This window comes from Athene noctua, chromosome 33 (assembly GCF_965140245.1).
Source record: "Athene noctua chromosome 33, bAthNoc1.hap1.1, whole genome shotgun sequence".
Lineage (NCBI taxonomy): Eukaryota > Metazoa > Chordata > Aves > Strigiformes > Strigidae > Athene > Athene noctua.
Window position 1 is genome coordinate 419,525 of NC_134069.1, and position 21,287 is coordinate 440,811.

The 21,287-nt window shown below is 56.0% G+C and overlaps 1 protein-coding gene across 1 annotated transcript in view; it reads right to left on the reverse strand.

Annotated features, from left to right (window-relative positions):
* Window positions 1-3,234: 3,234 nt before the first annotated feature.
* The window catches only part of LOC141972450 (uncharacterized), a 50,472-nt gene continuing 32,419 nt past the window's right edge, over window positions 3,235-21,287 (reverse strand). The window contains exons 14-21 of the mRNA XM_074930320.1: window positions 19,783-20,036; window positions 15,637-15,773; window positions 13,533-13,637; window positions 12,898-13,024; window positions 7,957-8,110; window positions 5,548-5,813; window positions 4,765-4,901; window positions 3,235-3,387 (exon numbers count right to left, since the gene is read on the reverse strand). Coding sequence (XP_074786421.1) covers window positions 3,235-3,387; window positions 4,765-4,901; window positions 5,548-5,813; window positions 7,957-8,110; window positions 12,898-13,024; window positions 13,533-13,637; window positions 15,637-15,773; window positions 19,783-20,036 — 1,333 coding nt within the window. The remainder of the gene's footprint in view (window positions 3,388-4,764; window positions 4,902-5,547; window positions 5,814-7,956; window positions 8,111-12,897; window positions 13,025-13,532; window positions 13,638-15,636; window positions 15,774-19,782; window positions 20,037-21,287) is intronic.

The following is a 21,287-nucleotide window of genomic DNA, read 5'->3' on the forward strand; positions in this document are numbered from 1 at the left end:
AGCCAGGGAGAAGGGGAAGGAGGAGCCTAACAGGGCGGGGGAAGGACACGATGCTCCCAGGGTGCCTCCCCGTGCCCCCAGTTGCTCCCAGTACACCCCATTTAAGAGCTTCTCCCCAGTTGGGCTGTGTGGGGAGGTGACTCCGCCCCCACGGGTGCCCTGCCAGCTCCCCGGGGAGACGCGGCGCGTTTGTGGGTGCCACGACGCCGGGGCTCCCTCCCGCTCTGCGGTTTGACCCCGGCGCGTTGCCGCTGCCTCCCTCTCCCCCGGCCTCGCTTTCCCTCCGGCCTCGTTATCTGCCCTAATTAACCCAGAACGCGGCCGGGGCGGGGCGGGGTGACGGTTCACCCCGTGATTCACCCCCAAAACGCTGACTCAGCGGATTTGGAACCTCCGGGATATTTCGGGGCGCTGGGCTCCCGCCGGGACTACGGGGTTGGGGGGGCCAGATGCCTCCTCCCCCCCCCAAATTTAGCCCACTTTTTCCCTTGCGTTTACCCATTTCTGAACAATTTGGCCCAGTTTAGCCCCCTTTGACCCAATTCTGCCTGATTTTGCCCCAATCCTGCCTGATTTTGCCCCAATTCTGCCTGATTTTAGGTTGATTCTGCCTGGGTTTGCCCCAATTCTGCCTGAATTTGCCCCAATCCTGCCTGATTTTGCCCCAATTCTGCCTGATTTTGCCCCAATCCTGCCTGATTTTGCCCCAATTCTGCCAGATTTTAGCTTGATTCTGCCTGGGTTTGCCCCAATTCTGCCTGATTTTGCCCCAATTCTGCCTAATTTTGCCCCAATTCTACCGATTTTGCCCCAATTCTGTCTGATTTTAGCTTGATTCTGCCTGATTTTGCCCCAATCCTGCCTGATTTTGCCACAATTCTGCCTGATTTTGCCCCAATCCTGCCTGATTTTGCCCCAATTCTGCCTGATTTTGCCCCAATTCTGCCGATTTTGCCCCAATTCTGCCTAATTTTGCCCCAATTCTGCCGATTTTGCCCCAATTCGGCCTGATTTTGCCCACTTCTCCCTGATTTTGCCCCAATTCTGCTTGTTTGGGGCTCACTTTCTTTTTTTTTTACCCACTTTCAACTGGTTTTACCCACTCCTGCTCAATCTGATCCGCTTAGGCCCGATATCACCCACTTCTGCCTCATTTTGACTCAATTCTGCCTGATTTTGCCCACTTTTGCCCGATTTTGGCTCGATTCTCCCCAATTTTGCCCACTTTTGCCTGATTTTCACTTTATTCTGCCTGATTTTATCCACTTTTACCTGGTTTTGCCCACTCCTGCTCGATTTGATCCACTTAGGCCTGATTTTGCCCCACTTCTGCCTGGTTTTGCCCCAATTCTGCCTGGTTTTGCCCTCCTCTGCCTGTTTTGAGCTCACTTCCTCTTTTTTTTACCCACTTTTCCCTGATTTTGCCCAGTTCTGCTCAATCTGATCCACTTAGGCCCAATATCGCCCACTTCTGCCTATTTTTGCCCATTTCTGCCTGATTTTGCCCACTTTTACCTGATTTTGTCCACTTTTGCCCCATTCTGGCTTACTTCTGCCTGATTTTACCCACTTCTCCCTGATTTTGCCCACTTTTGCACAATTTTGGCTCATTTCTACCTGGTTTTGCTCAATTTTACCTGATTTTGCCCGCTTTTGCCTGATTTTGCCCCAATTCTGCCTGATTTTGCCCCACTTCTGCCTGATTTTGCCCCAATTCTGCCTGATTTTGCCCCAATTCTGCCTGATTTTGCCCCACTTCTGCCTGATTTTGGCTCGATTTTGCCTGATTTTTCCCACTTTTACCTGATTTTGCCCACTTTTTCACAACTTTGGCTCGATTCTCCCTTATTTTGCCCAATTCTGCCTGATTTTGCCCCAATTCTGCCCCATTTTGACTCAGCCCCGCCCACTTTTGCCGCTTTTCCACCCACTTTTGCCCGATTTTGACCCAATTCTGCTCCGTTTACCCCCCGACCCCCCCCCCCCCGTGCCCCCCAAGAGGTCAGAGACGCCCTAGAGATGCGGGGGGGAGGGTGTTTATTGGGGGGTCAGTGGGTTCATGGGGGGGTCGGTGGGTCTGTGGGGGGGTCAGTGGGTTCATGGGGGGGTCAGTGAGTCCGGGGGGGGGTCAGTGGGTTCATGGGGGGGTCGGTGGGTCTGTGGGGGGGTCAGTGGGTTCATGGGGGGGTCAGGGCGTCCGGGGGGGGTGTCAGTGGGTCTGGGGGGGGTCAGTGGGTTCATGGGGGGGGTCAGTGAGTCCGTGGGGGGGTGTCAGTGGGTCTGGGGGGGGGTCAATGGGTCCATGGGGGGGGTCAGTGGGTCTGGGGGCGGTCGGTGGGTCCGTGGGGGGGTCAGTGGGTCTTGGGGGGTCAGTGGGTCCATGTGGGGGGTCGGTGGGTCCGTGGGGGGGTCAGTGGGTTCATGGGGGGGGTCAGTGAGTCCAGGGGGGGGTCAGTGGGTTCATGGGGGGGTCAGTGGGTCCGGGGGGGGGTCAGTGGGTCTGGGGGGGGTCAGGGGGTCCGTGAGGGGTGTCAGTGGGTCTGGGGGGGGGTCAATGGGTCCATGGGGGGGGTCAGTGGGTCTGGGGGCGGTCGGTGGGTCCGTGGGGGGGTCAGTGGGTTCATGGGGGGGTCAGTGGGTCTTGGGGGGGTCAGTGGGTTCATGGGGGGGTCAGTGAGTCCAGGGGGGGGTCAGTGGGTTCATGGGGGGGTCAGTGAGTCCATGGGGGGGGTCAGTGGGTCTGGGGGCGGTCGGTGGGTCCGTGGGGGGGTCAGTGGGTCTTGGGGGGGTCAGTGGGTCTGGGGGCGGTCGGTGGGTCCATGGGGGGGGTCAGTGAGTCCAGGGGAGGGTCAGTGGGTTCATGGGGGGGGGTCAGTGGGTTCATGGGGGGGGGTCAGTGGGTCTGGGGGGGGTCAGGGGGTCCGTGGGGGGTGTCAGTGGGTCTGGGGGGGGTCAATGGGTCTGGGGGGGGTCAGTGAGTCCATGGGGGTGTCAGTGAGTCCATGGGGGGGTCAGTGGGTCCATGGGGGGGGTCAGTGGGTCCATGGGGGGGTCAGTGAGTCCATGGGGCTGTCAGTGAGTCCATGGGGGGGTCAGTGAGTCCATGGGGGGGTCAGTGGGTCCATGGGGGGGGTCAGTGAGTCCATGGGGCTGTCAGTGGGTCTGGGGGGTGTCAGTGGCTCCGGGGGGGGGTCAGTGGGTCCAGGGGGGGGTCGCTGTGGGGCCGAGGCTGTCTCAGCCCCCCCCGATGGTCCCCCGGATCCAGGGGAGGTAGCTGTAGACCCGGCTGTAGACCCCCGGCCTCCCCGCCTGCCCGCAGGGGTGGTCGCCCCACGAGACGATGCCCTGCAGGACCCCCTCGCAGATGAGGGGCCCCCCCGAGTCCCCCTGGGGACAAAAGGGACCGTGACGGGGCCACGCTCACCGGCCACGGCCGAGGAGGGCACCGGGGGGGGGCAGGGGGGTGGGCAGGGAGGGGGGGACACGTGGCCACCTTGGGGTGGCTGCTCTTGGGAGACGCGGCCGTGAGGTGGCCACGGAGAGGGGGGGTGAGGGGGCGTGGCCGTGGGGCAGGAGGGTGTGGCTGTGGGGCGTGGCTTGAAGGCCAGGGGGTGAAGGGGGCGAAGGTGGTGGGATGTAGGGATAAGGAGGGGCATGGGGACAAGGAGGGACACGAGGACAAGGCGATGGGACACGGGGACAAGGTGGGACACGGGGACAAGGAGGGACACGGGGACAAGGCGATGGGACACGGGGACAAGATGGTGGGACATGGGGACAAGATGGGACACGGGGACAAGGTGGTGGGACATGGGGACAAGATGGGACACAGGGACAAGATGGTGGGACATGGGGACAAGATGGGACACGGGGACAAGATGGTGGGACACGGGGACAAGGAGGGACACGGGGACAAGGAGGGACACTGGGACAAGGTGATGGGACACGGGGACAAGGTGGGGCATGGGGACAAGGTGATGGGACACGGGGACAAGATGGTGGGACACAGGGACAAGGAGGGACACGGGGACAAGATGGTGGGACACGGGGACAAGGAGGGACACGGGGACAAGGCGATGGGACACGGGGACAAGATGGTGGGACACAGGGACAAGATGGGACATGGGGACAAGATGGTGGGACACGGGGACAAGGAGGGACACGGGGACAAGGAGGGACACTGGGACAAGGTGATGGGACACGGGGACAAGGTGGGGCATGGGGACAAGGCGATGGGACACGGGGACAAGATGATGGGACACGGGGACAATGAGGGACACGGGGACAAGGCGATGGGACACGGGGACAAGATGGGACACGGGGACAAGGCGATGGGACATGGGGACAAGGTGGGACACGGGGACAAGGAGGGACACGGGGACAAGGCGATGGGACACGGGGACAAGATGGTGGGACACAGGGACAAGGAGGGACACGGGGACAAGATGGTGGGACACGGGGACAAGGAGGGACACGGGGACAAGGCAATGGGACACGGGGACAAGATGGTGGGACACGGGGACAAGGTGGGACACGAGGACAAGGCAATGGGCCACGGAGAGGGTGGGATGTGGGGACAAGATGGCGGGACACGGGGACAGGTGATTGGACACGGGGACAAGGTGGGACACGAGGACACGGCCACATCCCAAAGCCAATGGGCCAATGGGGGACCAGAGGGCTGTGGGGAGGGGACACGGGGACATGGGGACGTGGGGAGGGGCCACAGGGCCAGGGGGAGGAGCCACGGGGAAGGGGCGGTACCTGGCAGGAGTCCTTGCCCCCCGCCGCCACGCCCGCGCACAACATGTCCGCCGTGACCTTGGGGCCGTAGACGCGCTGGCACTCGGCGTCACCCACCGCCGTGACGTTGACGCACTGGGGGGTGTCGGGGAGGGACTCTGGGGGCGGGACGGACGCGACGTGGCCAATCAGGGACAGGCCACGGGGTCCCGGCCACTGGAAGCCACCACCCGACCCGACGCCGTTGAGGTGACCACGGCGCCGTCCCCACGGAGATGCCACCACCCGACCCAACGCCGTTGAGGTGACCACGGCGCCGTCCCCACGGAGATGCCACCACCCGACCCAACGCCGTTGAGGTGACCACGGCGCCGTCCCCACGGAGATGCCACCACCCAACCCAACGCCGTTGAGGTGACCACGGCGCCGTCCCCACGGAGATGCCACCACCCAACCCAACGCCGCTGAGGTGACCACGGCCCCGTCCCCACGGAGATGCCACCACCCAACCCGACGCCGTTGAGGTGACCACGGCGCCGTCCCCACGGAGATGCCACCACCCAACCCGACGCGTTGAGGTGACCACGGCGCCGTCCCCACGGAGATGCCACCACCCAACCCAACGCCGCTGAGGTGACCACGGCCCCGTCCCCACGGAGATGCCACCACCCAACCCGACGCCGTTGAGGTGACCACGGCGCCGTCCCCACGGAGATGCCACCACCCAACCCAACGCCGTTGAGGTGACCACGGCGCCGTCCCCACGGAGATGCCACCACCCATCCTAGCCACGCCCCCCCTTACCTTGGGGGCTGGTGGTGGTGCCCCACCCCATGACGGTGCAGTTGGTGCCGGTGGCCACGGGGCTTCTGGGTAAGGCCACGGGTTGGACGAAGGGGGTGATGGTGAAGGGCGGGTCCACCCGCAGCAGCATCAGGTCGTGGGCGTAGGACGTGGCCCCCTCCAGGTTTTCGTAGCCCGGGTGGACCACGGTGGCCACGGCCACGGAGAATTGCTCCTCCCCCGTCGGCTCGGCCAGGCTGTGCTCCCCCGCCCGCACCTGGATGTGGCTGGGGGACACGGGAGGGGCGTGGCGCTAAGGGGGGGGGTGGGGGGGTGGGAGTGGAGGGCGTGGCCATGCTGGGACACGGTCATGGTGGGTGTGGTCATGGTGGGTCATGTTAAGGGGGGGTGTGGTCATGGAAAGGACACGGTCATGGGTGTGGCCGTGGTGGGTCACAGTCATGGGGGACATGGTCACGGTGGGCGTGGCCGTAGCGGGTCATGGTCACGGTGGGCGTGGTCACGGTGGGACACGGTCATGGCGGGTGTGGCCATCTTGGGTGTGGCCATGGAGGGGACATGGCCACGGTGGGCGTGGTCATGGTGGGTCATATTAAGGGTGGGCGTGGTCATGGAAAGGACACGACATGGGCGTGGCCGTGGTGGGTCACAGTCATAGGGGACATGGTCGTGGTGGGCGTGGCCACAGTGGGTCATGGTCACGGTGGGCGTGGCGACAGTGGGACACAGTCTTGGGGACACGGTCATGGTGGGCGTGGCCTGGTGGGTTATGGTCATGATGGGCGTGGTCACGGTGGGACACGGTCATGGTGGGCGTGGCCATCTTGGGTGTGGCCATGGAGGGGACATGGTCATGAGGGATATGGTAACGGTGGGCGTGGTCATGGTGGGTTATGTTAAGAGTGGGCGTGGTCATGGTAAGGACACAGTCATGGGCGTGGCCACGGTGGGACACGGTCATGGTGGGCGTGGCCATAGTGGGGCACGGTGGGTGTGGCCATGGTGGGCGTGGCCATAACGGGACACTTTCATGGTGGGCGTGGCCATGGTCAGACACAGTCACTGGGGACATGGTCATGGTGGGCGTGGCAATGGTGGGCGTGGCCATGGTGGGATGGGGCCCAGGTCACGATGACCCAGTTCTCTTCCCAGTTGCCTTCCCAGTGCTTCCCAGTTGCCCTCCCAGTTCCTCCCAGTTCTTCCTGGAACGGCTCCCAGTGCCTCACACCCGGCGGTGGGTGGCCCTGAGCACCCGCTGGGTGCTGACCAGTGCTCCCAGTGCTCCCAGTTCACACCCAAAAGCCCCAGTGCCCCTCCCAGAGTCTCCCGGTGCCTCTCCCAGTGCTCCCAGTTCCATTCCCAGCATGTCCAATTCCCCTCCCAGTACCCCAGACAACATCCCAGTACTCCCAGTTCCCCTCCCAGTGCCCCCATTTCCCCTCCCATTACCCTCAGTCCCCTCCCAGTGCCCCCATTCCCCCTCCAAGTGCCCCCAGTTCCCCTCCCAGTGCCCCCAGTCCCCGTCCCACCGCCCCCAGTTCCCCTCCCAGTGCCCCCAATCCCCCTCCCAGTGCCCCCAGTTCCCCTCCCAGTGCCCCCAATCCCCTCCCATTGCCCTCAGTCCCCCTCCCAGTGCCCCCATTCCCCCTCCCAGTGCCCCCATTCCCCCTCCCAGTTCCCCCAATCCCCTCCCAGTGCCCCCAGTCCCCCCCCAGTTCCCCCAATCCCCTCCCAGTGCCCCTAATCCCCCTCCCAGTTCCCCCAGTCCCCTCCCAGTGCTTCCAGTTCCCCTCCCAGTACTCCCAATCCCCCATCCCAGTTCCCCCAATTCCCTCCCAGTGCCCCCAGTCCCCCTCCCATTGCCCCCAGTCCCCCTCCCAGTGCCCCCATTCCCCCTCCCAGTTCCCCCAATCCCCTCCCAGTTCCCCCAATCCCCCTCCCATTGCCCCCAGTCCCCTCCCATTGCCCCCAGTCCCCTCCCAGTGCCCCCAGTCCCCCTCCCAGTGCCCCCATTTCCCCTCCCAGTGCCCCCAATCCCCTCCCAGTTCCCCCAATCCTCCTCCCAGTTCCCCCAATCCCCCTCCCATTGCCCCCAGTCCCCTCCCAGTGCCCCCAGTCCCCCTCCCAGTGCCCCCATTTCCCCTCCCAGTGCCCCCAATCCCCTCCCAGTTCCCCCAATCCCCCTCCCAGTTCCCCCAATCCCCCTCCCATTGCCCCCAGTCCCCTCCCAGTGCCCCCAGTCCCCCTCCCAGTGCCCCCAGTCCCCCTCCAAGTGCCCCCAGTCCCCCCCCAGTTCCCCCAATCCCCCTCCCAGTGCCCCCAGTCCCCCTCCAAGTGCCCCCAGTCCCCCCCCAGTGCCCCCAGTCCCCCTCCCAGTGCCCCCAGTCCCCTCCCAGTGCCCCCCCGGACCTGGCCTGGCAGTGGGCGGCCGTCAGCACCCACTGGGGGGCGAGCAGCGCCCCCCCGCACTGGGGCCGGTCGAAGTGGAAGAGGAGCACGAGGCCGGGGTGGCCCCGGGGGGGGCACTCGCTGCCCCCCACGATCCGCTCGCCCCGCGGCCAGGCTGGGGGGGGGGGGGGGGGGCGAGGGGGGGCATGTTGGGGGCTACTGGGAGACCCCCACCCCCTCCCTGTACCCCCCCCACACCCTGGGGACCCCCCCAGACCCACTTTACCCCCCCAGTGCCCCCCCCCCACCTTGAAGACCCCCCCCCCGGCCCCCTTGTCCCCCCCCCCAGACACCCCAAAGAGCCCCCCCCAACACCCCCTACCTATTTTAGGCCCCCCCCCACACCCATTTTACCCCCCCAGGGCCCCCCCCGAATATTAGTAACCCCCCCCAGACCCCCTTGTCCCCCCCCTGAACACCCCAAGCACCCCCCACACACACTTTAGCCCCCCCCAGCCCCACTTTACCCCCCCAGAGCCCCCCCCAATCTTAGTAAATCCCCCCCGACCCCCTTGTGTCCCCCCCCGACACCTCAGGGACTCCCCCCATGGACCCCCCCCCACGTTAGGGACCCCCCCCAGACCCATTTTACCCCCCCAGTGCCCCCCCCTCACTTTGGGCCCCCCCCCCAGACCCCCTTGTCCCCCCCACACACACCCCAAGGGACCCCCCCCCACACTTTAGCCCCCCCCCAGCCCCACTTTACCCCCCCAGAGCCCCCCCCCAACCTTGAAAACCCCCCCAGACCCCCTTGTCCCCCCCCCCACACACCCCAAGCGACCCCCACACACACTTTAGCCCCCCCCAGCCCCACTTTACCCCCCCAGTGCCCCCCCCTCACTTTGGGCCCCCCCCCCAGACCCCCTTGTCCCCCCCACACACCCCAAGGGACCCCCCCCCCACTTTAGCCCCCCCCAGCCCCATTTTACCCCCCCAGAGCCCCCCCCCTCACTTTGGGCCCCCCCCAGACACCCTTGTCCCCCCCCTGAACACCCCAAGCACCCCCCCCCACACTTTAGCCCCCCCCCAGCCCCATTTTACCCCCCCAGAGCCCCCCCAGCCCCTCTTGGGGTCCCCCCCAGACCCAGTTTACCCCCCCAGTGCCCCCCCCTCACTTTGGGCCCCCCCCCCCAGACCCCCTTGTCCCCCCCACACACACCCCAAGGGACCCCCCCCACACACTTTAGCCCCCCCCCAGCCCCACTTTACCCCCCCCCGAGCCCCCCCCCAACCTTGAAAACCCCCCCAGACCCCCTTGTCCCCCCCCACACACACCCCAAGCGATCCACACACACACTTTAGCCCCCCCCCAGCCCCATTTTACCCCCCCAGAGACCCCCCCCCTCACTTTGGGACCCCCCCCAGACACCCTTGTCCCCCCCCTGAACACCCCAAGCACCCCCCCACACACTTTAGCCCCCCCCCCAGCCCCATTTTACCCCCCCAGAGCCCCCCCAGCCCCTCTTGGGGTCCCCCCCAGACCCAGTTTACCCCCCCAGTGCCCCCCCCTCACTTTGGGCCCCCCCCCCAGACCCCCTTGTCCCCCCCACACACCCCAAGGGACCCCCCCACACACACTTTAGCCCCCCCCCAGCCCCACTTTACCCCCCCAGGGCCCCCCCCCACACCTTAGGGACCCCCCCCAGACCCCCCCCCCCCCCCCTCACCGGGGGTCACCAGCACCAGGAGGAGGAGGAGGAGGAGGAAGAGGCCGCGAGGGGCCGCCATGACGGTGGGGGGGGCCGGGGGGGTGTGTGTGTGTGTGGGGGGGGGTTGGGGCCCCCCCGTTATCAAGGCTCCGCGTTAATTATTAACGAGCTCCCCCCCCCCCCCCCCCCCCGCCATGTTTGCTCGTGGCAGGTGACACGTTCACACCCCACCCCCTGCCCCACGGCGAGGGGGGGGGGGGGGGGCAGAGAAAGGGGGGGGGCCTGTGGGGTGAGGGGGGGGGGCTGTGGGGGCTGTGGGGTGAGGGGGGGCCCTGTGGGGTCTGTGGGGTGAGGGGGGGGGTCTGTGGGGTCTGTAGGGTGAGGGGGGGGGCTGTGGGGTCTGTGGGGTGAGGGGGGGGGCCTGTGGGGTCTGTGGGGTGAGGGGGGGGGGCTGTGGGGGCTGTGGGGTGAGGGGGGGCCCTGTGGGGGCTGTGGGGTGAGGGGGGGGGGCTGTGGGGGCTGTGGGGTGAGGGGGGGCCCTGTGGGATCTGTGGGGTGAGGGGGGGGTCTGTGGGGTCTGTGGGGTGAGGGGGGGCCCTGTGGGATCTGTGGGGTGAGGGGGGGGGCTGTGGGGTCTGTGGGGTGAGGGGGGGGGGCCTGTGGGGTCTGTGGGGTGAGGGGGGGGGGCTGTGGGGTCTGTGGGGTGAGGGGGGGGGGCCTGTGGGGTCTGTGGGGTGAGGGGGGGGGCCTGTGGGGTCTGTGGGGTGAGGGGGGGCCCTGTGGGATCTGTGGGGTGAGGGGGGGGGCCTGTGGGGTCTGTGGGGTGAGGGGGGGGGCTGTGGGGGCTGTGGGGTGAGGGGGGGGGTCTGTGGGGTCTGTGGGGTGAGGGGGGGGCCCTGTGGGATCTGTGGGGTGAGGGGGGGGGCCTGTGGGGTCTGTGGGGTGAGGGGGGGGGGCCTGTGGGGTCTGTGGGGTGACGTGGGTCCCTGCGGGATCTGTGGGGTGACGTGGGTCCCTGTGGGATCTATGGGGTGATGTGGGTCCCTACGGTATCTGTGGGGTGACGTGGGTCCCTGTCGTATCTATGGGGTGATGTGGGTCCCTACGGTATCTGTGGGGTGACGTGGGTCCCTGCGGCATCTATGGGGTGATGTGGGTCCCTACTGGTGTCTATGGGGTGACGTGGGGCAGGGCGTGTCCCCCCGCCTGTCGGATTAACGGGGGATTAAGGCAACCCCGCCCCCCCGACGCGGCGGGACAACAACCGCGCCCGGGGCGTGGCGGTGGGGGGCGGAGGTCACGTGACGGGCGGGGCCTCGGCTCGTTAACGCTAATTACAGGCCCAGGGGTTTTAGGGCCCTCATCAAAGGAACAAAACAGCCTCCCGGCCCGGATCGGGCCCCGCCGCTGCTGATTGGCTGGTGACGGTGGCGGCCACGCCCCACCGGGCGAGGGAGGTGACACGCCCTCGGGCAGGATGCCCAACCAATGGCGTGGCTCCGGGTTGCGGGGTGGGGCTTGGGGAAGAGCCCAACTAATCGTGTGGCCACAAATTGGGGTGGGCGGGGCTTGGTGATGAGCCCAGCCAATGGCGTTTCTTCAACCTGAGGTGGGTGATGCTTGGGAAGAGCCCAACCAATCGTGTGGCTTCAATTCGTGGTGGGTGGGGCTTGGGAAGAGCCCAACCGATGACGTTTCCTCAATCTGATGTGGGTGGGGCTTGGGTAGAGGCCAACCAATCGTGTGGCCTCAATTCGTGGTGGGTGGGGCTTAGGAGGAGCCCGACCAATGGCTTTTATTCTATGTGAGGTGGGTGGGGCTTAGGAGGAGCCCGACCAATCGTATAGCCCCCAAATTGGCGTGGGTGGGGCTTGGGAAGAGCCCAACCAATGGTGTTTCCTCTACCTGAGGTGGGTGGGGCTTGGGCAGAGGCCAACCAATCATGTGGCCCCAAGATGGGGGGGGGAGGGACTTAGGAAGAGCCCAGCCAATGGCGTTTCTTCAACCTGAAGTGGGCGGGGCTCGAAAGAGCCCAACCAATGGTGTTTACGTGAGGTGGGTGGGGCTTGGGAAGAGGCCAACCAATCATGTGGCCTGAATTCGTGGTGGGTGGGACTTAGCAAGAGCCCAACCAATGGCGTTTCTTCGTTCTGAGGTGGGTGGGGCTTGGGCAGAAGCCAACCAATGGCGTTTTCTCTACCTGAGGTGGGTGGGGCTTGGAAAGTGCTCGACCAATCATGTTCTGTGACCCTCATTAGCATGAGCAACATCCTTGGGTTGGCCAACCCTCATTGGGTTGACTGTTGGCCAACCATCTCCAGCTTGATTGACTCTTGTTGGCTTGGCCAACCCTCACTGGTTGGGTGACCCCCATTGGGTTGACCAACTCCCTTGGGTTGGCCAACCCTCATTGGTTGGGTGACCCCCATTGGGTTGACCAACTCCCTTGGGTTGGCCAACCCTCATTGGTTGGGTGACCCCCATTGGGTTGACTAACTCCCTTGGGTTGACCAACCCTCATTGATTGGCCAACCCTCATTGGGTTGACCAGTTGGCCAACCAACACCAGCTTGGCTGACTCTTATTGGCTTGGCCAACCCTCATTGGTTGGGTGACCCCCATTGGGTTGACCAACTTCCTTGGCTTGGCCAACCCTCATTGGTTGGGTGACCCCCATTGGGTTGACCAACTCCTTTGGGTTGGCCAACCCTCATTGGTTGGGTGACCCCCATTGGGTTGACCAACTCCCTTGGGTTGGCCAACCCTCATTGGTTGGGTGACCCCCATTGGGTTGACCAACTCCCTTGGGTTGGCCAACCCTCATTGATTGGCCAACCCTCATTGGGTTGACCAGTTGGCCAACCAACACCAGCTTGGCTGACTCTTATTGGCTTGGCCAACCCTCATTGGTTGGGTGACCCCCATTGGGTTGACCAACTCCTTTGGGTTGGCCAACCCTCATTGGTTGGGTGACCCCCATTGGGTTGACCAACTCCCTTGGGTTGGCCAACCCTCATTGGTTGGGTGACCCCCATTGGGTTGACCAACTCCCTTGGGTTGGCCAACCCTCATTGATTGGCCAACCCTCATTGGGTTGACCAGTTGGCCAACCGACACCAGCTTGGCTGACTCTTATTGGCTTGGCCAACCCTCATTGCATGGCTGACCCTCACCGATTGGCTGACCTTTGGCTCCTCCATTCCCATTGGCCATCTCCTTGGTGATGGCTTGGCCATTGTTGGCCACCACCAACCCAGTTGGGCAACCACCTCCGCTAGGTTACCGCGGTTGAGTTGACCAACTCTAGTTGGCTTGGAGGACTCGTCCACCAGCGTCCCGCCTCCTCGGCGCCGCCGCAGCCACGTGACCCGACGCCGTTTCTCTTCCAATCAAAACCGACTTCTCGGGGCAAAACCCCAAATTTGAGGCACGATGGGAAGGATGTGACCTCAAAACGAAGCCCCGTGGCCAATAGTAGCCACGAGGGCTTGTAGATGACCCTGGAGGAAAGGAGACGGTTGGGCTTGACCCGGAAATTGAATTTTTTTTTTTTTTTTGGACAGGAGGAAGCTTGGAAGGAAAAAAAAAAAAAAACCCCAACAAATTTCCCACCAATCATCACAAAATTTTAATTTCCCCTCTCGTCCCGCCCCCACCCTCTCACCACCTCCACCCCTTGACCTCGGCCACCACCTCACCGCACCCTCCGTAGCGGTGGCCACTGGTAGCCCAGCCACGGGCCTACGACCTTTTTATTTCTTTCATTTATTTTTCTCCCTCCCCTCAACCTTCTTTGCCCCGCCCCATTTTTCCGGACGTTTGGTGGTTGCCGTTGTGTCATTGGTTGTCCTCCATGGTCTTCTGGATCCATTGGGCGTATCTACAGACCTTGGTGTAGACGCCGGGTCGTTTGGGTTGGCCACACTTCTCCATGCCCCACGAGACGATGCCTTGGAGGGTCCGGTTGCAAACCAAAGGGCCTCCGGAGTCGCCCTACGGAAAGACGAAATGGGTCAACTTGTTGGGTTTGGGCAACTCTTGGGGGTTGGAGGGGACGGGGGTGGCTTGGGGGATGTCTTTGGGTTGGCCAAGTCTTGTTGGGTTGGAGGGGATTTGGTGTGGTTTGGGGTTTTTGGGTTTTTTTTCAACGCGACAAGGGTTATTCGATTCCTCTTGGGTTGGCTGGATGGTCTTGAGTTGGTCAACCCTTGATGGGTTGAAGAACATCCTTGAGTTGGCCAACTCTGAATGTGTTGGTCAACTCTTGTTGGGTTGAAGAACATCGTTGAGTTGGCCAACTCTGAATGAGTTGGTCAACCCTTGTTGGGTTGAAGAACATCCTTGAGTTGGCCAACTCTGAATGAGTTGGTCAACCCTTGTTGGGTTGAAAAACCAACATGAGGTTCTTCAACTCGTTTTGAGTTGAATGAGTTGGTCAACCCTTGTTGGGTAGAAGAACATCCTTGAGTTGGCCAACTCTGAATGAGTTGGTCAACCCTTGTTGGGTTGAAGAACATCGTTGAGTTGGCCAACTCTGAATGTGTTGGTCAACCCTTGTTGGGTTGAAGAACATCGTTGAGTTGGCCAACTCTGAATGTGTTGGTCAACTCTTGTTGGGTTGAAGAACATCGTTGAGTTGGCCAACTCTGAATGAGTTGGTCAACCCTTGTTGGGTTGAAAAACCAACATGAGGTTCTTCAACTCGTTTTGAGTTGAATGAGTTGGTCAACCCTTGTTGGGTAGAAGAACATCCTTGAGTTGGCCAACTCTGAATGAGTTGGTCAACCCTTGTTGGGTTGAAGAACATCGTTGAGTTGGCCAACTCTGAATGTGTTGGTCAACCCTTGTTGGGTTGAAGAACATCGTTGAGTTGGCCAACTCTGAATGTGTTGGTCAACCCTTGTTGGGTTGATGAACATCCTTGAGTTGGTCAACTGTGAATGTGTTGGTCAACTCTTGTTGGGTTGAAGAACATCGTTGAGTTGGCCAACTGTGAATGTGTTGGTCAACTCTTGTTGGGTTGAAGAACATCGTTGAGTTGGCCAACTCTGAATGAGTTGGTCAACCCTTGTTGGGTTGAAGAACATCCTTGAGTTGGCCAACTCTGACTGAGTTGGTCAACCCTTGTTGGGTTGAAGAACATCCTTGTGTTGGCCAACTGTTAATGAGTTGGTCAACCCTTGTTGGGTTGAAAACCCAACACCAGGTTCTTCAATTCCTCTTGCGTTGGCCAACTCAAGAAGCGTTGGCCAACTAGGAATGAGTAGCCCAACTCAAGAAGAGTTGACGATCCTGTTGTTGGATTTTCAACCCAACAAGAGTTGGCCAACTCCTTCCTAGTTGGCCAACGCTCCTTGAGTTGCCCAACTCCTTCCTAGTTGGCCAACCCAAGAAGAGTTGACGATCCTGGTGTTGGATTTTCAACCCAACAAGAGTTGGCCAACACCTTCAAAGTTGGCCAACGCTCCTTGAGTTGGCCAACTCCTTCCTAGTTGGCCAACCCAAGAAGAGTTGACGATCCTGGTGTTGGATTTTCAACCCAACAAGAGTTGGCCAACTCCTTCCTAGTTGGCCAACACTCCTTGAGTTGGCCAACTCTTTCAAAGTTGGCCAACGCTCCTTGAGTTGCCCAACTCCTTCCTAGTTGGCCAACCCAAGAAGAGTTGACGATCCTGGTGTTGGATTTTCAACCCAACAAGAGTTGGCCAACACCTTCAAAGTTGGCCAACGCTCCTTGAGTTGCCCAACACCTTCAAAGTTGGCCAACGCTCCTTGAGTTGCCCAACTCCTTCCGAGTTGGCCAACGCTCCTTGAGTTGCCCAACCCAAGAGGATCTGAAGAACCTTCAACTCAACGAGGTTCCTTCAACACAAGAAGAGTTGGCCAACCTCAAACGAGCCTCCCAACCTTTCCTTGAGGCCCAACCTTGCCTTGGCCACGCCTCCTTGCCCTCCTGGCGATTGGCCAAGAGGGGAAGCCGCCATTTTGGTACCTGGCAAGAGTCCTTCCCGCCCTGGAGGCTGCCGGCGCACAACATGTTGTCGGTGATGGAGCCGGGGTAGAACCGGCGACACTCGGCCGGCGAGAAGATGGTGACGTTGACGCACTGCAGGACGCTGGGATACGTCACTGCGGGGGGCGGGGGGGGGAGAAAAAAAAAAAAAAAACCTTGAGGGATCGACCCGGCAGCCAATCGAAATTCAGAAATCAAGAAAAAAAAAAAAAATTTCCCAAAAAAAAAAAAAAAATTTTCGAAAAATTCCACCCGCTCTGCCCTGGGGAAGTGTTTCTGGTTTTGGGGGGAAAAATGAAGAATTTGGGAGTGTGGAGACACAAGCGTGGCGGGCGGGGGGGGCGGAAGGAGAAAATTCCAAAATTTTGTTGTTTTTTGTTTGTTTTTTTTTTTTGGGGGGTGATTTCTTCTAAATTCTGTCGTAGTTTTCTTTTTTACTTTTGTCTTTTTTTTTAAAAAAAAATAAATTAATTTGAGGATTTTACGGTTTTATGAATTTTTAATTTTCTCCTCGGACTATTTCACAGAAATTTTAATTTTAGTCAAGAATTTTTAATTTTCTCCTTGGACTATTTCCGTGAAATTTTAATTTTAGTCAAGAATTTTTAATTTTCGCCTCAGACTATTTCACAGAAATTTTAATTTTGTTCAAGAATTTTTAATTTTCTCCTCGGACTATTTCCGTGAAATTTTAATTTTAGTCAAGAATTTTAAATTTTCTCCTCGGACTGTTTCAATTAAATTTTAATTTTATTCAAGAATTTTCAATTTTCTCCTCGAACTATTTCACAGAAATTTTAATTTTATTCAAGAATTTTTAATTTTCTCCTCGGATTATTTCAATTAAATTTTCATTTCATTCTTTGTGCCATTTAACAATTTTCAGTTTTAATTATTTCATTCTCCAAACCCTTTAACAAGTTTTAATTCTCATTTCATTTTCTCTAATACTTAAATTTCATTTTCCTGCGATTCTCCGTACTTTTAAACTTGTTTTAATTTTAATTTTAATTTTAGTTTTAATTTTAATTTTAATTTTAATTTTTATTTTAATTTTTATTTTTATTTTTAATTTTAATTTTATTTTTAATTTTTATTTTTTATTTTTACTTATATTAATTTCAATTTTATTTTTATTTTTAAATTTAAATTTAAATTTAAATTTAATTTTAATTTTTCTTTTTATTTATATTAATTTTAATTTTAATTTTTATTTTTATTTTTATTTTTATTTTTTATTTTTAATTTTTATTTTTATTTTTTATTTTAATTTTTAATTTTTATTCTTATTTTTATTTTTATTTATATTAATTTTAATTTTAATTTTATTTTTATTTTTATTTTTTATTTTTATTTTTATTTTTATTTTTATTTTTATTTATTTTTATTTTTATTTTTATTTTTATTTTTATTTTTATTTTTATTTTTAATTTTAATTTTTATTTTTAATTTTTATTTTTATTTTTATTTTTATTTTGAATTTTAATTTTAATTTTAATTTTTAATTTTCATTTTTTTTTATTTTTTATTTTTATTTTTATTTTTATTTTGAATTTTAATTTTAATTTTAATTTTTAATTTTCATTTTTATTTTTATTTTTATTTTTATTTTTATTCTAAATTTTAATTTTAATTTTAATTTTTATTTCTTATTTTTATTTCTATTTTTATTTTTTATTTTTATTTTTATTTTTAATTTTAATTTTAATTTTAATTTTTAATTTTCATTTTTATTTTTATTTTTTATTTTTATTTTTATTTTTATTTTTATTTTTATTTTTATTTTTATTCTAAATTTTAATTTTAATTTTAATTTTAATTTCTTATTTTTATTTCTATTTTTATTTTTTATTTTTATTTTTATTTTTTATTTTTATTTTTATTTTAAATTTTAATTTTAATTTTAATTTTTAATTTTCATTTTTATTTTTATTTTTATTTCAAATTTTAATTTTTATTTTTATTTTTAATTTTAATTTTAATTTTAATTTTTATTTTTATTTTTTATTTTTATTTTTATTTTTATTTTAAATTTTAATTTTAATTTTCATTTTTATTTTTATTTTTATTTTTATTTTGAATTTTAATTTTAATTTTAATTTTTAATTTTCATTTTTATTTTTATTTTTTATTTTTATTTTTATTTTTATTTTGAATTTTAATTTTAATTTTAATTTTTAATTTTCATTTTTATTTTTATTTTTATTTTTATTTTTATTCTAAATTTTAATTTTAATTTTAATTTTTATTTCTTATTTTTATTTCTATTTTTATTTTTTTTTTTATTTTTATTTTTATTTTTATTTTTATTTTTATTTTTATTTTTTATTTTTATTTTTATTTTAAATTTTAATTTTAATTTTAATTTTTAATTTTCATTTTTATTTTTATTTTTATTTCAAATTTTAATTTTTATTTTTATTTTTAATTTTAATTTTAATTTTAATTTTTATTTTTTATTTTTATTTTTATTTTTATTTTAAATTTTAATTTTAATTTTCATTTTTATTTTTATTTTTATTTTTATTTCAAATTTTAATTTTAATTTTTATTTTTAATTTTAATTTTAATTTTAATTTTAATTTTTATTTTTAATTTTAATTTTAATTTTAATTTTAATTTTTATTTTTTATTTTTATTTCTATTTTAAATTTTAATTTTAATTTTAATTTTTAATTTTTATTTTTATTTTTATTCTTATTTTTATTGTTGTTTTAATTTTTATTTTTATTTTTATTTTTTAATTTTTATTTTAATTTTAGTTTTAATTTTTAATTTTAATTTCAAATCTTAATTTTAATCCTCTACACTCTTTAATTTATTCTCATTTCTTTCTGCTCCCTTCCGTTCCCCTGAATTCACTTTATTTCACTTAATTCCTCTTTTTTTCCCCCGGTTATTCCATCGCCCCCCGCCTTTCCTTTCCCTTGTTTCCTTCCCGTGATCACAGCCCGGCCTCTCCATTTCTCATTTAACCCAAAATCCGATTTCCAGCATTTTCTGTCACGTTTCGGCGATTCCCGCTTCTTTTTTTGAACCGTGGTTGGTGTCAATCAACCGGATTTATCCGATTCCCTCCGCCGCCCCTTTTTGTCCCCATTGCTCAGGATTAGGCCCCGCCCCCGGGAGGGGACTTGGGGGCTCAGGATTAGGCCCCGCCCCCGGGAGGGGACTTGGGGGCTCAGGATTAGACCCCGCCCCCGGGAGGGGACTTGGGGGCTCAGGATTAGACCCCGCCCCCGGGTGTCGGGGAGAAGAGCCCAGCCCTCCTGAGAGCACCGAGGTGCCCGGGAGGTCACCCCCGTGTCCGCGGGGGGAACCCGGACCCCCAGGATGGGACCCAGACCCACAGGAGATGACCCTGACCCCAAGAAGATGACCCACGACCCCCAGAAGATGACCCAGACCCCCAAGAGATGACCCGGACCCCCAGGATGGGACCCAGACCCCCAGAAGAAGACCCTGACCCCCAGGAGAAAACCCAGACCCCCAGGATGGGACCCAGACCCCCAGGAGATGACCCTGACCCCAAGAAGATGACCCACGACCCCCAGAAGAAGACCCAGACCCCCAGGATGGGACCCAGACCCCCAGGAGATGACCCACGACCCCCAGAAGATGACCCAGACCCCCAAGAGATGAACCAGACCCCCCAAGAGATGACCCAGACCCACAGAAGAAGACCCGGACCCCCAGGGTGTGACCCAGACCCCCATGAGAAGACCCAGACCCCCAGAAGAAGACCCAGACCCCCAGGATGGGACCCAGACCCCCAGGAGATGACCCACGACCCCCAGAAGATGACCCAGACCCCCAAGAGATGACCCAGACCCCCAGGATGGGACTCAGACCCCCAAGAGATGACTCAGACCCCCAGGATGGGACCCAGACCCCCAGAAGAAGACCCAGACCCCCAGGATGGGACCCAGACCCCCAGGAGATGACCCAGACCCCCAGGAGATGACCCACGACCCCCAGAAGATGACCCAGACCCCCAAGAGATGAACCAGACCCCCCAAGAGATGACCCAGACCCACAGAAGAAGACCCGGACCCCCAGGGTGTGAACCAGACCCCCCAAGAGATGCCCCCACCCTCCAGCAGAACCCCCCCGTTTCCCAGGTACCTTCTGGCGAGGTGGTGGCCCCCCATCCCGAGGTGACGCAGGTGGTGCCGGGTTCCGGGAGGCAGGAGGCCACGGGGATTGGCTGGATCCTGTTGCTAAGGGTGACGGGCGTCAGGAGCTTCATTAGCATGATGTCGTTGTCCTTGGTGGTGGGGTTGTAGTTGGGGTGGGGCACGAACTTCTGCACCATCTTCTGCATCTCGCCCCACTCGCGCGTGTAGAGGTTGTGCTTGCCCAGGTGGGTGCTGGTGATCCTACGGCACGCGGGCACACGTGGCTGGGTGGGCCTGGGGGGGCGTGGCTTCGACCACGAAACCCTGGCCCGTAGGCTTGGAGGCCAAGGCGTGGCTACGGGGACTTGCGGGGGCAACAAAATGGCGGGGGGGGTGGGGGGGGTGAGTGGGATGCGTGGGGCACACGCGGCGTGGGCGGGACACGCGTGGGACACGGCTCGGCGCGTGAATGGGGTGCGGGGACCGGGGTGTGGCGTGTGGTGGGACAACGTGGCTGGGACATGTGGGGGGTGTGTGTGGGACAAGGGGTCTACAACGTGTCCGGGAAATGTCATGGCCCACGTGTGGCACATTGAGTGCACAGCGTGGCCAGGACACGCGTGGGACATGTCAAGGCCCGCGTGTGGGACACGGGGTGTGCCACACGGCCAGGACACGTGTGGGACACATCACGGCCCATGCTGGGACTCTGGACACACGTGACATACATGGAGTCCCCCATGGCCATGATACGTGTAGACCACAGGCCGTGGCCATGACCTCCATGTGACCACAAGAGGACGCGTGTTGGACACATCACGGCCCACGTGTGGCACACGGGGTCTACAACATGTCCAGGACACGTGTGGGACACGTCACATCCCCTGTGTGGCACCGTGGCCTCACATAGAACCCCCCTATGGCCATGTCACGTGTAGACCACAGGCTGTGGCCATGACCTCCATGTGACCACGAGAGGATACGTGTTGGACACGTCACGGCCCACGTGTGGCACCGTGGCCTCACATAGAACCCCCCTATGGCCATGTCACGTGTAGACCACAGGCCGTGGCCATGACCTCCATGCGACCACGAGAGGACACATGTTGGACACATCACGGCCCACGTGTGGCACACGGGGTCTACAACATGTCCAGAACACGCGTGGGACACATCACATCCCCCATGTGGCACCGTGGCCTCACATGGAACCCCCCATGGCCATGTCACGTGTAGACCACAGGCCGTGGCCATGACCTCCATGTGACCACGAGAGGACACATGTCACGTCACGGCCCACGTGTGGCACACGGGGTCTACAACATGTCCAGAACACGTGTGGGACACATCACATCCCCCATGTGGCACTGTGGCCTCACATGGAACCCCCCATGGCCATGTCACGTGTAGACCACAGGCCGTGGCCATGACCTCCATGTGACCACGAGAGGACACGTGTTGGACACGTCACGGCCCACGTGTGGCACCGTGGCCTCACATAGAACCCCCCTA